This window comes from Labrus mixtus, chromosome 21 (genome assembly GCF_963584025.1).
Source record: "Labrus mixtus chromosome 21, fLabMix1.1, whole genome shotgun sequence".
Classification (NCBI taxonomy): Eukaryota; Metazoa; Chordata; class Actinopteri; order Labriformes; family Labridae; genus Labrus; species Labrus mixtus.
The window spans coordinates 11,216,285-11,232,344 of NC_083632.1; the positions used below are offsets into that span (position 1 = coordinate 11,216,285).

Here is a 16,060-nt window from a genome sequence, read left to right on the forward strand (position 1 = left end):
AACTGATGAGCCTGAGTGATTTTGTGTAGGCTGAAGTACCAGGAACTCATTAGAAAATATACATAAAAATATGTTTTTAAAGCTGTGTTAAGTGATAAAAATAAACTCAAACACTACATTTAACATTGAAACTAAATATTTTTTTAAATGTTACCTCGATGGATTTCTTTTTTGCATTTTGCTCATTGGATGAACAGTCTATAAGTGCAGTTTCTCTACATTATCCGTAACTTCAGAGGGAATTATTAGAGTGCAAACTTTTCAAACTGGACAAGGGACAAACAAGGTGACCAGGGGCTTAAGAGTAAGATAATCTTATTAAAGCAATCGATGGCTGCTGCTGATGGGGCTCTTCAAGGGAAGAGCAGAACGTGAGATTACGCCTCCTTCACAGAGGGACGTGGAGAAAAAGGTGATCAGTTTTGTTCTCCGTCCTGGAGAATTGTCAACATTTCTGATGCTTTTTTGTGAGCTGCAAAGCTTTCAAACTGATACACTGGTTGATAACTCTAACATGACTTCCTGGTTGTTGGTCAAAAAGAGTCTGCAGACCAGTTGCCCCCTAAATGACTTTAAAGGTCCCATATTATGCTTTTTCTGGTTTTATATGCTCTTTAGTGTGTTTTCCAAGTGTCCTGTGCATGTTTAGGCACATCTATGTGCAAAAATTCAAAGTCTGCGGAAACGCGGCTTCTCCTACATCCTCCTGTTAGCTGTAGCATTAGCCGCATGTAATGCTCGTTTCTAGCCCCCCTCGATAAAAATGTGTCAGTCCGACGTCATTGTCAGTGTGAGATCACTGATCTCAGCCCATTGGCTCGTTGTGGCATGCCCTGCAGCTCATGTTGCACGCCCGTTAACTTCTGTAGCACGCCCACGATATGCCGTAGCCTGCGGTAGCACAGTAGTGCTAAGGTGCTAATGTTTATGCTCCCCTCGGACGGAGCCAGTGGCTGCATTCCCAATATGGTAAAAGAGGCGGGATATTTCCATGAACCGAGCTGAGCAACTGACCAATTACGGCAGAGCGGATCGGCAGACCAATCAGAGCAGACTTGGCCCACATGGGGTCTAACAGTGGGGGCTCAGCAGAGCGTAGCTGACAGACTCAGAGCGGAGAGGGAGCAAGGAGGAGCAGTACATGAAAACAGACACTTTTTTTGGACTTTAGCTATTGTGAACGTACAAAAGTAGGTACATAGATTAAATATACGAACCCCAAAAAGGGCATAATATGGGCTCTTTAAGTGTATGGTATTGCTTCTAGCCTTTGTAAATTGATTCCAACATTCTACTGTGCTCACATTGCAAATGCTATTGATGTCCGTCAATGCTTCTTCCTATGTTGATCAGTGCAGTTAAGCCTGTTATACAATATGGAAAATATTAACCGGCAGCAATGAATGTTAGTACAGAATGTTTTTTTTTGTTGCCGAGGTAAGACGTGAGCAACAGTCCTCTATAGGAAGCTATAGAGAATATCTGCCTTGATATCAATCAAGCTTCGACGGAATCACAATGTCAACAAAAGAGCGGACAACAACATACTGAGTAACAGAAAACATAACGCAGCTGTTTCATTACGTGCATTCAGATCATAGCGGTCGCAGGCAGACTCCAGTCAAAGTATATAAACGTCACTCCCCCCTCCCATTGGCTCGAGGTATAGATAATTCTGCATTCTCACATCAGCTCTATCCGACTTGCTGCGGAAAAAATACTAGGGGTCCGGCAGGAGAAACTCCATGTGAAGTCTGAGTGAAAAATTTGGTTGTCTGCGTTCACACATACAGCTCCTCCAGGAAATAGCAGGAGTTTTTCAGGAGTTTTCTACAAGTGTGAAAGCCCCATTATTCACTGATTTGCAATGCCATCATCAGAGTTATCCCCAAATAAATACTAAATAAATAAGGGAAATAACAAAGAGCCTAAGCATACCCAACCGACAGATTTAAGCCACCAATTAAAAACTGGCAACAGCCATTACTAATACCATGGCCAGGACCAATTCTATGGCCTGATGATAGCTTGTAATAAATCGATGCGGATGAGCTACTGTTGGATTTGGTAAATGGTACATTTAAATATGCTGCTCAATTTTGTTTTGGTTTGGACAGTTTTGGTCGCTTTTAGAGTGCCAGTAAAAATCACCACTTTACACAATGGGCAGCACATATGTGTGCGCAAGGTGTGTATGTTTGTTAAGGATGAGTGTGTGAGAGAGATAACGACAGCAAAGCCGCATTAGATGTAACCACATGTTTGTGTGTGAAACATCTCCGTGTTGCAGTCTTGTGAAATGTCAGCGCCCCCTCCCATCTGTTCCCCCCACATGTAGCTTCAAGGAGGTCAGCCTTCGTCCTCCTCCGTGGCATTTACAGCTGTTGTCTCTTCACCCCCACCCACACATACACACACCCCCAAATACCCAAGTGCTGTCACATATATTCAACTAGAATTATTCAATTGCAACAAGTCTTTTATCCAATTACTGTACAACTGTAGCACAAGACCAGTTTTGTAAAACGAAGGCAGGTCCAGAAATAACACATTTACCATGGTGTGGTTCCAAAGTTTGGTAGAGGCCTTAAGTGGGTAGAATTCCATTTTTCTTCCATCTTATACTGACATTTATTTCTCCTAAAAATCCTTAATTACATAGAAGGATAGTTAATATAAACAGCTTATCTATGTCTTTCAAACAAAAGAACAAAGGCTTGATTACAATTATACACCCATGCATTAATTGGGTGGATTCAGAGTCTCATTGTTGTCCCGTCTCCATAAGCCTCATTTACACTTTTTTATTCCATTCCATTTTTATCCTCATGTCAGATTGATGTTTGTGATCATTCAATGGCGTCCAGCCCCAAAACCCTTCCATTTGGAATTTGAACATATTTTGGTATGTGCACCCAACTGCAGAGCATTTAAATATTCTCTAAGTGTTAGCATAAATCGAGTAATAAAGCGGTGTGTCATCTGCAAAAAAAGAATCGCTCCTTCTCTCGAAGACTTATTATCCAAAGCAATTATTCCCTTCTTTCAGGGACAAAACTTTTCAATCACCTGGAATTAAAAGATGGAGGTTTTTATTTATCTATATTCATCTGGCAGCTGAAGGGCAACGACAAACAGATGATGGGAATGTGAAGAGCAGACAGTAAAAGTGAGCAGAATTTCAATGACGTGAGCCCATCTGCCTGCATTAATTTTTATTGACTCTAATTCTTTGGAAAGGCATGATTCGCAGGCATGCTAGCTATCATTCTTGTTTACTTTCATATATCAATTAGAGGGAATACAATTCAAATCCTATGATTATCAATGTCATTCCCAAAGGGGAAATAAATTGTGGGAGTTTTATTAGCCCATTGCAGGTTATAAGGCTGGATGAGCAGCAAATTAATCGTCCTGCTTTTGAGTAACAAACAGCATCCAGGAACATATAGGATTCACTCTGAAGAGATGGAAATGATAGATGCAGTCACAGAAATCAGTGAGAACTCCATGCCGTGTGAGTTCAGGGCCATGAGGAGATTTACATACATTTTCTCTCTTCATCAGTTTCCTGCACAGTATCTTTCTTACCCCTCTTTTTCAAAATTCCTACTGCCACTCATTTCATCTTTTCCTCGACCCCATCTTTCACACCAACTCTGAATATTAATGTTTCGTTCTTTCCCGCCTTCCTGCCACTAACCATATCTATGCCCGCTGTTTTCATACTTTCCCATTTCTGAATTTAACTTTAAGCTGCAATTTATTGGATCCATTATCTGCATTTTACCTATAATTATTTCTGACAAAATAATACATCAAATACTGAGAGGCCATGCTTCACAAAGAAGCGTTATCCATTTGCAGATACAATCCTCCCCTCAAAGATGGTCTAAAAGCTTCAAAATGAACTGAGTTTGTTCGTTAAGCGGAGCACACTGATGGTTGATATGTATTGATTTGTCTATCTCGCAGTTTAGGGTTTTGACATCATAATCAACATGGATGTGATTAATCAATCAGCTGGTACTCCTTGTATTCATAAAGTGAGTTTTTCAGAATCTGATCATTGAGGCTGTTTTAGAGCTCAGTGTGTAGTTTCTACCATGAAGGTTTTATAAATCACAAAAACAACACAGTTCATAGTTTGATGATGTCATGAAGAAGCATGGGATGATGGGAGATGCTTCTTAGTTTCTATCAGAAATTATTTTCATGGACGAGGTAGTGCATGTAAGTTTTATACATGTTTTGTTTTCTAATTTATTCATGTGGTATAAACTAGCTAGGAGACCAAATAACAGATAACAGCGGGTGTATACACTGTTGGAACACTTTTTGATTATGAAAATGCCCAATCCAGCTTCCAGACTGTTGCAGCAAACAGAAACAGCAAACATATTCTATTCCCTTTTTGTGTGTCACTCCTCTCTTACCTACACAGTCACTGTTCAGTTTTTTAGGTCTCAATCACTTTCCCAAAATATTTGGTGGACCATCGTAACAGCCTCTGTGTAAAACTTGTCTCAGCTGAGATATTAAAAGGTACCTCTCTTCTCTACAGAAAGAGCCAGAGGTAATAAATAAGTGCAGATTTATAAGTCATGTATCAAGACAGTTGGTTTTCATTGACTTACTTCTCTCCGCCTTGAAGCCCAGCAGGTCTGTTTGATTTTCCACACGACTGCTGCCACCAGGAGAAGTGATAGAAAGCAGCTGTAACAAAAAAAGGAAAAACAATATCAAGCACTGTGATGACTTCAACAAGTAACAGCTGTCATGTTTATGATGCAGATTTGGGTCAACCATTGGTATCAAAATCTTTTTTTTTTTTTGGCATGACCAAAATTAGTATAAAAATGTTCATGCTTAATTTTATGTCGGGACCCAAGAGTGGATCGTTGAGTAGTTTTCAGTGGGTCTCAAAGTGGGTCTGCACCATTTTTCATAAAAACAAATCTCATTGGAAATGCTTCATAACATCATCATTCCTCCTCTGCGTCAAACAGGACACATTTAGCAAAAGGATTTTATAAGAGGTAGCTTTGCCTTTGAGTGTACTGGAGAACTTTCATTTACAATTCAACATACATTTTTACATATTTTGCACAAAATGATCGACAAACCCAAATCAAGGTGGACTTAAATATCATATGTTTCCTGTTAACTTGAGAAAAGATAGAGCAGCTGAAATTTTATGAAGAGATACCCACATTCATCTTTAGTAGACTGAATATTTTGGCTGATTACTTCAATTAATTACCCCAAAAGTAAAACCATTAGTGAAGGGATATTCAGCATGCTATAAGGGCTACTGGGATAATTAAAAAAAAAAATGATGGATTGAGAGCTTCCACTTCATTATCCCGGTGATGGATGAGAAGGATAAGATTTACATTGGGTAAAGAGACATCGAGCTGTATGCTAAGCTAGTTGTCTTTGTGGCAAACAAAACATTTTAACATTTGCTCTGTCACTTATATCCCGACCTGCCACTGTCGGCAGGTACTCCCACTCTGGAGACAGTGGCAGGTAGTCCCACTCTGGGGACAGGCAGGTGGGGAGTGTGACTGGGGTGGCAAACCTGTCAAACGGTAATGCAGGTGTCCTAAGGTGAGCTCAGGGAGGACAGACACCTGCCGTGGAGCAGAAGGGCAAATGCTTGCTTGATCTTGATTTTTATAACACATACAGATCATGCTTTATAATCTCATTTGATAGTTGTCTTCTTGCAGAAATAGAGGGGAACATGACTTTGTTTTTGATGTCCAGGAACAAAGAGGCAATCACAGGGTGATAGGTTTGGATTTGATAAAAGAGGCCGTAATACGACCAATGAGCCCTTGTCTTTAGGGACGTGCCACATTTCTAAAACAGGCACTCTGATCTAATAAGCACATTTCGGCAGAGACACTCGAGCAGCTCTGATTTCACGGGCCCATTTGTTAGACATTTTGCCTGTCTTTCAATTTCCCTTCCCCTCCTGCTAGATCCATCGGTCAAGATCTTTGAAGACAGAGATAAGACTTCTGAGGAATGTGATAACTTTGAAAATGTAGCTCTAAAAGAAAAAAAAAAAAAAAAAAGCTTAAGACACGAGGAAGGGACCACTAGGCAAAAAAAAAAAAAAAAAAGGAAAAGAAAGTACGATTTCAGTGTTCAAACATCTCATCATCACACCTGGAATCTATTTTGAAAGTGTCCGTGCTGGGAACCCTTTTAGAACTCGCACGACAAGACAACTTTGAAGATAACTTTAAACAGAGACGGTGTTTTTGGAGCTTCAAGGAGACTTTCACGTGACAGAGGCGACGGGAATTCTTAGACAGATGTTTGGCTTTCATCATAGCAATTATTATTATTTTTTTACAATAAAGGAAGCTTAAATCCACATTGCTCCTTCCTCTGCTGGTAATAACTATTAATTTCCTATTTCTATATGGACGTCAAGGCAAGGATGCTCTAATGTCTTGCCTGAGTATTTTTAGGGGATATTGGATAGCAACTTCAATATTTGAAGATCATTATGAAGTCATGACAGAGGGTAAGGAAGAAGCTGTCAAACATTATACTTAATTTTCTGAGCTTAGTGACGTCAATCGTCATCATTATAACTTCTTTTTGGATTTTAAAAAAAGAAAACCAAGTAGGACCCTTTTTTTATACCATAATAAAATTGGATGGAAGCTAAACTGAGCACTGGTTTCTTTAAATGACATGCCATTTTCTGTAACCACAAGGATACAGTTACCATGGGGAAAACAATCAATAGGATCCTAACATGCTTTCTAAAGGCTTTTTAGAATGAGAGAAACGCATGAAAACAACCACCAAAAGAAGAAGAAACAAAAAGCAGCATTTTAAAAATTCCAAAAAAGGAAAGAAGAAGATATCTTACTAATGTATTTTAGGATTAAGACTAAGAAAAGTTGTGGATTGTCAGCCCTTTACTACTTGCGCATGTTTTGAACACATTGGGACGGCTCTTTTATAAACACATACAAAGATGCTTCTGGAAGAAAAAAGAAAATAAATTGACATCCTGAGCTTCCACGGCAACAAAAGGCAGCACTGAGATGAAGAGGGCAAGTTGAAATGTAAATGATAGTTCTGGACGGATTGTAGTGATAAAATTGTGAAACCTTGTTTGGACAAACAGTAGGAGAGACTACAGAGGTTGTTTCCCCCTGTCATGCCGTCATTTTCTTCACCTTCTATCTCTCACATGACGAGGTCCAGAAACCCTTTGGGGGTGATTTGACATTTTGTCATCAGGCTGATTACGTTTCCTGCAGGTTCCTGCCCTCCAAAAGTCCCCAAACACACACCCACACAACCTCCTGTGACTGCACCGGGGACTTTGACTTTTGTCCCGAGTTTTATGGGTCAGTGAGAAATGGACAACAAGGATGCAGAAAAGACTCAAGAGAACTAGTCTGACCTGAATAAAGAGGAACATTCAATGCATGCAAATGGGGAAATAAGTGGATTGGAAACCACATACCAGAATTCAAGAAACTAAGAGCTAGTGTTTAGACAGTTTCCAGGAGCATGACTACAATTGTCTCTTAAGGGGTTCTCTTATTTTTCAATTAAAACAACAACAACTTAAGCTAGTCTCCCCTTGTGCCTGTAATGTTATCGTATTTTAAATGTTTACCTGTGTCAATGATGCAAGCACCTGTCAGACACATTTCAGATAAAAAAATAAATAAATCCTCCCCTTCTCTCTTTCTCTTGCAAGAATTCCTGAATTTGCCGATTCAAATGTAATATGATCGCATGGAGGCAGGAGATAAACTGATTTTGTGACAGGTAGACGTATTGTGGACCTGGCAATGATGGGCAGGTGCCTGGGGCCAAGGCTGTCTTCTATTTCCACCTTGACAGCTACACAGATAATATGCTAGTCCATCACAGCTTGGGCTCCCACACCTTGAAGTCAAACGAACCAACACTGATACAAAAAGTGCTGCATGGCTTCAATGACATTCAGAGAATTAAACTGTCTACACCAATGACCCTGAACTTATGAATAAAACAAACTTTATTTATTTACTACTGACTCGTTTGTGGGTTCCATTCAAATTGTTTTGATTAAATTCACCTTTCCATTTTGGAAGGACTTTCATTACTACTTTTTAAAATACCTTTCAAATTGGGATGTGGTTTTAGAAATTAATAGATGTGTATCCAAAGAGAACATTACAGCCAAGAAGAGCAAAAACACTCAAATTAGGGCCTGACCGATATGGGATTTTTGGGGCTGATACCGATATTGGGGAGAAAAAAAATCAGATAGGCCAATATCTTTCTCAGATCTATATTCAATCTGTAGAGATAGATAGAGATAGATATACACATTTGTTGTGTTGATCCCTCAAATGCAGTAATCCAACACTTGTGGAAAAGATATGTAAGGAAGAAAAGATAGACACTCAAAGTAACTGGAAAGTAACTGTGAATATACGCGTGTCACCGCTTTACACTCTGGAGAGTGATACCTGCTTGTTGTAATCCATATTGCACACCCTGCTGGTTAAAGAGAACTGATAGTTTATTCCATTAGTGCTCAAATGAAATGCTATTTGAATAATAATAAATCTCGTAATATCTGTGCATATTTGTGATAAAAATAGCAGACATCGATGATATGCTAATATCGGCTGATGTTATTGGCTGGCCGATTAATCGGTCAGGCTCTAACTAAAATAAGTAACAAAATATGGCTACTATGATTTGATTATTACCATCACAGCGGATTAACTTTACCTCTGTGTATTTTTCCTTTTTAAAAAAAGGGCTCTCAGTGACCCTTCAGGTGAGAAGTAGATAGACGTTCTAGTTATTGTACTTTACAGAAGCCTAAAGGACGTGCTTCCTTGACATTTTATTTCCTCCATTTTCCCATGATAACAAGTCATTTCTTGTTGTTTTCTTTAATAATAATGTCTTCATATGTTGTATGGAGGCATGTCCTCTAAGGGTTTCCATAGTACTTTGATGTTTCATAGTTATCCCTTTTTATAAATTACAGTTAAAGTTCCTCAATAAGACGTTCAAACGTCAAAAAGATAAATAAAATACTCGAAAGCAGTGCATCCAAACCCAGCCTCATTTACCTGCAGGAAAATCACTTCACTGTGATGTCACTTCAAATATTAAGATCTTGAAACTTTTCTTGCTAACTTTCTTTTTTTTTATTTTTACGAGCATTATTTTGAAAGTCACAGCGAAGGACTGGTATTATTTTTTCAAACTCTTAAATGTCCCTTATCTGAAGCTAAAGATTAAGCCTATCAACAATGACCCGGTGTTATTGATCAGAGAGGCTCAGATTAGCGTGACAGTAACCAACCCTCTGCTGAGAGGGATGTGCCAACGCAGAACTTTTGAATGCCACTATCTTACTTAATGCATCAATTTTCCAATTATACTCACATCCTACCAGTATATTGAGCGGTTTCTGTGCTTTTCAGAGAACTCAATCAACTCATTTTAAACATTTCAATGAGAAAAGATTTCCATCGGAGCACTCGGCGTGAAAAACCATTAATAGCCTTCATATCTTGATAGCCCCTACCTTCTCTTCAGATGCCACACGCTGAGCAATATTCACCTATTTAAATGGTTCCCAGCAGCTCATTTGCCACTTGAAAAAGGAAAAAAATTGGTGCCTTGAAGATACAAGGAGCATTTACGTGTAGTCTGTTCATATGCTCAAGTAACTCAAGAAGACCAGAGAGGCCAGAGAGGAAGACGAAGAGGTGGAGGGTCAGATTCTGGATAATGACTCGACATATGAGAACTCAAAGCAGCTCAAACATCCGCTAACAGTGTGTTTAAGAGGTATAAATATGTAACTGACTTACCTGAAAAATGTCACAAAGAACTGGACAAGGTCCATGATACTGTTGTGTTGGGAGAAAGCAATCTATAGGAGAAGAGAAGACAAAGAGTCAAAACTCAGAGCTGAAAAAATGGGCAGCTTTTCAAAGTTTGCTAATTTTAGAGCAAACGTGATATGAACATGGGTATAAATCCTGAAGCAGCGCTGTCATGCACTGCACATTTCTTTTCTTTTTTTTTAACCTTAACCAGAAATGTTGCATTTCTTTTCATGAAATTAAATATAATTTTGATAGGTCTCCCTCAGTCAATCTGGGACATGAAGTGATTTACTCAATATGATGTCATTGCTGTCACAATTAGCTTCAAAAATACTCATACATCACATCTGAATTAATAAGAATTTCACATCATTCTAACTCATGGTTCTTTAATGATGTCATCAACATCCCATCGGATGTTGGGGTACATAACACAGCGGATTAGTTTATTTAAGTCAACAGAACGGCCAGTGACTAACGGTCATGAAATCCTTTTTTTTTTTTTAACCTTCATTAAAAGAGGGATTACTCACAGTCCTGGCAGCTAAATCACATCTGATAGATCACATCACAGTGACACGTCATTATCTACTCTACACGCTCTGAAGGCATTTTGCCCTGAAAGCATGTCGACTCATAAACACAACGTCATCTGCAGCAGTAGAGCCACTCGGGCTGTAAAACTTGTAGGGCTGGGTAACAGGACAGAAATGGTGCTTATATAGAGGATTGTTTATTAGCATCGTGTTTGACGCTTGGAGAGCTGAGACTAAAATTGAAGTAGGTTTCGTTTCATTGATTCAGGTTACTGCTGCGAAATGATCATTTGTTCAATGTTTATGAGGTCATTTTATATAATACTGTATATGCATGTTTATGCACTTACTGTAGTTATACAGGTTAAATGTCAAGTACTGTCAAATCTGGAATTTACATCCCAACAGTATACAAGACACAGTTTGTATTTGGCGGCCATCCAGAGTGAAAAAGGTCTAACCTGTCTTCCTGCATGAAACACTGAAATCAGCAAAGGCCACAATTTTACATTGTTGATGATTAAGAACTCATTTTCATTGTTATGTTCCGTAGTGTGTGTGTGTGTGTGTGTGTGTGTGTGTTTTGTGTTTTTTTCTCTCTCCCTCTCCTGTTGCTCTGCAGGTTGGTGCTCTCCATGCTGCAGCTGGTGATTGAGCTCACCTGATGCCAGCTAACAATCAAAGGTCCTAAGCATAAAAAGCAGGAGAGCGGCGAGAGCCTTTGCCGCTGGGTCATGCATTGATCGTGTGGAAGCTGAGCTGATCTTACTTCTTCAGTGAAAGAAGGGTGTTGTCTGTTGGGAGGCCATAGCTTCTTTTGTTAACTAGGATTTTGTGTTGGTGTTACATTTTTTCAATGTCTGGCTTCTCATTAGTTGTTTTTTTTTAATAGAAGCTTGTTTTCAGTTGAATTGTTTATCCACTTTAAGTTGTTAATAAATGATTTGGGTTACGTAACATTTATGTTAATACCTTTTTTTTGTTTTTAATCATGACTTCTTTTGTTGCCGTTTTCTTCTCTTGTACTCTTATGTTTGTACGTTCATGTTTCGCTTGTTAATGAAGAAAAGTCTAACTAATTCAAATTGTGTAACACAAATATGGAAAAAGGTGATGATCCATATGACGTTTTATTTTTACAGGAGGAGAACAAAAGGTGCAAATCCTTATTATCTGTGACTGACAGTGTAAACATGTTTGTAGTTTGTAGCAGGGAAACCATTCGCTCTGCAGGGTCCCTTTGCACCTTTAAGAAAAAGCTAAAGACTTAGCTCTTTTATAAACACCTACGCACTTAATGATATAGATTATGATGATGAAGAAGAACATTTTGTTTGATAATTACGATGACTATATTTAGGATGGTTTTGATGCTGATTGAAACTCTCGAGTACAGCTGTCGACGTTGTGCTTTGCCCCTGCGCGCTGCCTGTCAGCACCTGTGTGTCTGATCCGCCTTAAAGCTGTTCACTGACGTCGTTTCCTCCTCTCTAGATCCTGGCTTGTGTTGAACTTACTCTCTGATGTGCGTCGCTCTGGATAAAAGTGTCTGCTAAATGAATTGTAGCAAACCATGTTCTTTTTTTTGACAACTTTATCGCCCTCCTAAACTTTCCCATCTTGGTCCATTTTTTTTTTTGTACCTTTTTGAGTACAAAAATGAGAATCGCTGATGTGAGAGGAGATGCTCGCTGACATGGCTAACACGACTCAAAAGCACACATGACAGATGTTTGGCTGGGTTTTTAGTACGTTTGACATCTGTATTTAGTGCTTTAAAAGCCAGCAATTCACACACTGTGATGGGCAAAGCAATATTTTTAGGGTTGATTAAATTTCATTCATCAGTCTCAGCTGATCAATGGCAACCATTTAAAAACGTTCTTCTATTACTAGTGGACCTTTGTTACATTGAACAGTCCTGAAGAGTCTCTTGTGTGACATTTATACTGACACAATAAGACGCCAGAGAACGTCTTTGCTCATGACCTCCCCTCGCTTTTTTTTAACCTACATTTAGATGCATATTTCATGGGCTTAGTCACTCTAAACAAAGGCTCATGAGTGCAATCTGAAATTCTGCTTTATCTCATCCAGGTCTACACTGGAGCCGCTGCATCATAAAGCCAGAGAGGAAAGAGAAACCTTATCCTGTTACAGAGGCTATTTGCTTTAACAGCTCAGGCCAGTCTGTTATAAATAAGTGACTGTTGGAAAGGAAATCTAATAGAAAACTATTACTGTGCCGCCTCCACAGATGGACTGAACCTTGGATATTATTACCCCACCCTGGTCCAAACATCTACACTGTTAAAGGGAGGGACAGAAAAAATAGCTAAATCAATACTTTGAAGTGGGCTGATTAGGAAAAAGAGATTGTGGGCTATTTTTAGGAATTCCAGTTTTATCCATCATATATCTGAGGAGTACTACTTGCTTATTGCTGTCAAAAAAGATGCACTACAAGCAATATGATTAGTTGACTAAATGGATTTAAGTATGTGAGGGACATAAAAAAGTCACACACAAAAAACACTTTGGCTGCATTTCCCTTTAAAAGACATTTAGTCCCAGAAGCTTCTTTCAAGGGATCAACGGTTCAGCCATTTCATCACCAACTTCTGATGAGCCATGAAGATGATTTATTCTTCTGGTATGTGAAAAGTCTTCTGCATGCAACGGGTTCTTAACCAAACCGGACATGTTCAGTGTTGAAAGAGCCTCCTGAAAGTCCAAGTACTTAGAGGAAGTAGTTCTTTCCTTGAACCCTGCTGTTGAAACACATTTTGTTTTAATTGATTTCAATGTTTTTGTAATTGATTATACGTGTTTGTTGTTGTTTTTTTGCTAGTTTTTAAAATGCTTGTAAATCTCAACGGCACTGGAAAGGAGGGAAACCTCACTGAATTGAATTTGAATGATGATGTTATGTACATAATATCAACTGTCTAAGGTATCAGAAGTTACCTTTACCAACCATTTTGAGATTTTGTCATTTAACTTTTTTGGAACATTTTCTGACATCCGTTCACAATACCCTCATTCACATTATCCTCGTTCATGTCGTAAGAGCCACTGTGAGGAGTCATGAAGTAGTGAGTCCGATTGGTACAGACGTCTGATCAAAGTGCTGCATTATTATGAATTAAAATATGTATATGTGGCACCAGTGATTCATGAGGACAAAGATACATTGCCATACCCATATTGTTTCCCATCCCTCGGTGAGAGTAAACCAAAAAGATTAAAGCTGCGACCCTGAAAACCTAAACAACGAGCTGTAGGGAACTGCTAAGTCCAGAGATAATTGTTTGTCACCATGTTTGACCCTTTTCAAATCGCACTACAAAAAATATGAGCCGTAGAGTAACTGTTATTTTAGATTGTTATCTGACTGACATTTCCAGACAGAGCACCTCACTGTACTGAAATCCTTTTTCGTTAGAATGAGTTCCTTGAAGTCAAACTTCTTCAATTTAGAGTCAAAACGTTGAACTGATTGAACTTTACAATGGCAGAGAAATCAAGTGATGTTTACTCTGTTGTATCTAGTTAGTCATGTGTCATGTTGTCTGTGCAGAGAGACCATATTTGTTTGTCATAATCACAGCTCTAATAGCGCTCCCTCCATCTGAGAGAGTAACAGCCTGCTGTTGTCTCTTCATTTCACTGTTTCTCCTCCTCTGTGAAGTCAGGGCTCAGTCACTCTCGCTTACACATCACTGCAATGTGGTCTTCAGTCGATTTCTACTCACTGCCTGATATTAAAACCACGCAATGGATGTTTTAGACAAAAACCTAATTTATGTTTTCCGACAGAAAAAAAAAAGAATGCAAAGGATATAAACAGGTCACTGCTTCACTGTTTTTCCTCCTCTATGACCGCATCAAAGCCTCCATCTCCTCCATGAAGAAGAAGCGTTGGAAAAAGGCTAAATAGTGCTTCGCTTTTGCCCGCTAAAAAACAGCTGTGCACCTATGCATGCTAACCATCGCTCATTAAATCCATAATTAGAATAAAGTGCACTTGAAATCACCCTGAGCTGAGCGACAATGGAGCGCTGCATCTGCAAAGATGGCTGCTCCTGCTGTCTGTACGCATGCAGGATCACTTGTTCACCCATGAGAGGTTTTTACATGTAGTCGGCAAAGCAAGGACAATATGACACAGAGCGGAGAAGTGATGAGATCACCGTGTTACATCTATCCAAAGGTTGTAAGCACAGTCCTCACCTGGATCTTGATGGGCCATGAGAAGTTACTGACGTAGACATAAAAGGTGATATTGGGGTTGCTTCTGAAGGTGAACTTCTCACAGGAGAAACTGTCTCTGTATTCCTTGATGTTTGTTTTGGACACGATGGGCACCTCCTCTCCAGAGATGGTTCCAGCTGTGAGGGGGGAAAAGAAAAACTCCTGTTATGTTCAGTGAGCTTCCCTACATACAGAGCAGGAGCCGGAGCAACTGCAACACATTATTATTAAACGTACAATATGTAGAATTTTAAGACAATGTTTACATTAAAATATCTAAACTAATTAGAAATGGACTAAACTTATGTTTTATATATATATATTTTTAGTACTGACATTACCTCAAATATTTCCAACAGTTATAAAAGCCAGAGAAATCCGTAATTTTTAAGTTGTAAGGGGACGTGTCTTGTCGAGGCGGCGGTAATGATGAGCCGCCATGACAGACAGAATGTTTATTGTTGCCGTGGTAACACCGGATGTTACATCAAAGAACGCTACATAAGGGAGCGGGACCGAGTCAAGACCAAGGTTGCAGCTGTAACCGGGGGATACAAATCTAACTATGAATGTTGAAGTTATTCCTTCTTTTAGAAAGAGGTGTTGTCCTTCTTATCACAGTAATGACAGGGAAAGAAAGCCTTTCGGTTGCGGTCTTTACCAGTCTTGATTTAAAATCCGGAGTCCGCCCAGTCTGAGACCGAGAAAGAGCGACTACAAATGCTTTTGAGTCCAAGACGAGACAGAGACCTTCAAAAAGTGGTCTCAAGACCGGTCTTGGGCAACACTAGTTTTGACAACAGGATTTGATGATAGAATTAAATAAAACTCAATATATTCTAAGCTGTGGTGTCCACACTGGATAGTGTCTTGTTTATGTGCCATTCTGAATACCTCTTTAAAATAAAAGCCACTGCTCTATTTCCCATCTATCTTAATGTTTCAAGTCATTTCTAATTCTTCCTCATGTCACTGGTCCTCAACATTGACATTCCAGCCCACAGCTCTGAAACAAAAGAAGTGAAAATGACAGCTTGAGTGTGGCTACGTGAGCACGTTTATCTTAATTGAAATCACCCTCCTCCTCCTCCCACCCAAAGGCGCCTCACACTCTCGTCGATCGTGAAGAGGCTCCTGCTCCTTCTCAGACACAATATCTTAGTGGGTAAAAGAGGACAGAACTTCAAAATTAATGACTGAGCTCCGAAAAGGTTAAGGTGTCGTTCGGGGAGGGGGGGTTAACGTGGTTTAGTGGTTGGAAAATGTCAGCACTGAGGGGAAGGGGAGAGTGGTCGATGGCACCAGAGGAGGGGAGGGCAGGGGATAAACGGTGCCACTGGCCCACTGCAGTGTCCTTGGGCGTCTTTCCTCAGGGGACCT

General features: G+C 39.5%; 1 protein-coding gene across 1 annotated transcript in view; it reads right to left on the bottom strand.

Moving 5' to 3' along the window:
* The window catches only part of atrnl1b (attractin-like 1b), a 68,460-nt gene that overhangs the window by 14,124 nt on the left and 38,276 nt on the right, over positions 1-16,060 (bottom strand). The window contains exons 24-26 of the mRNA XM_061027668.1: positions 14,660-14,817; positions 9,873-9,934; positions 4,638-4,716 (exon numbers count right to left, since the gene is read on the bottom strand). Coding sequence (XP_060883651.1) covers positions 4,638-4,716; positions 9,873-9,934; positions 14,660-14,817 — 299 coding nt within the window. The remainder of the gene's footprint in view (positions 1-4,637; positions 4,717-9,872; positions 9,935-14,659; positions 14,818-16,060) is intronic.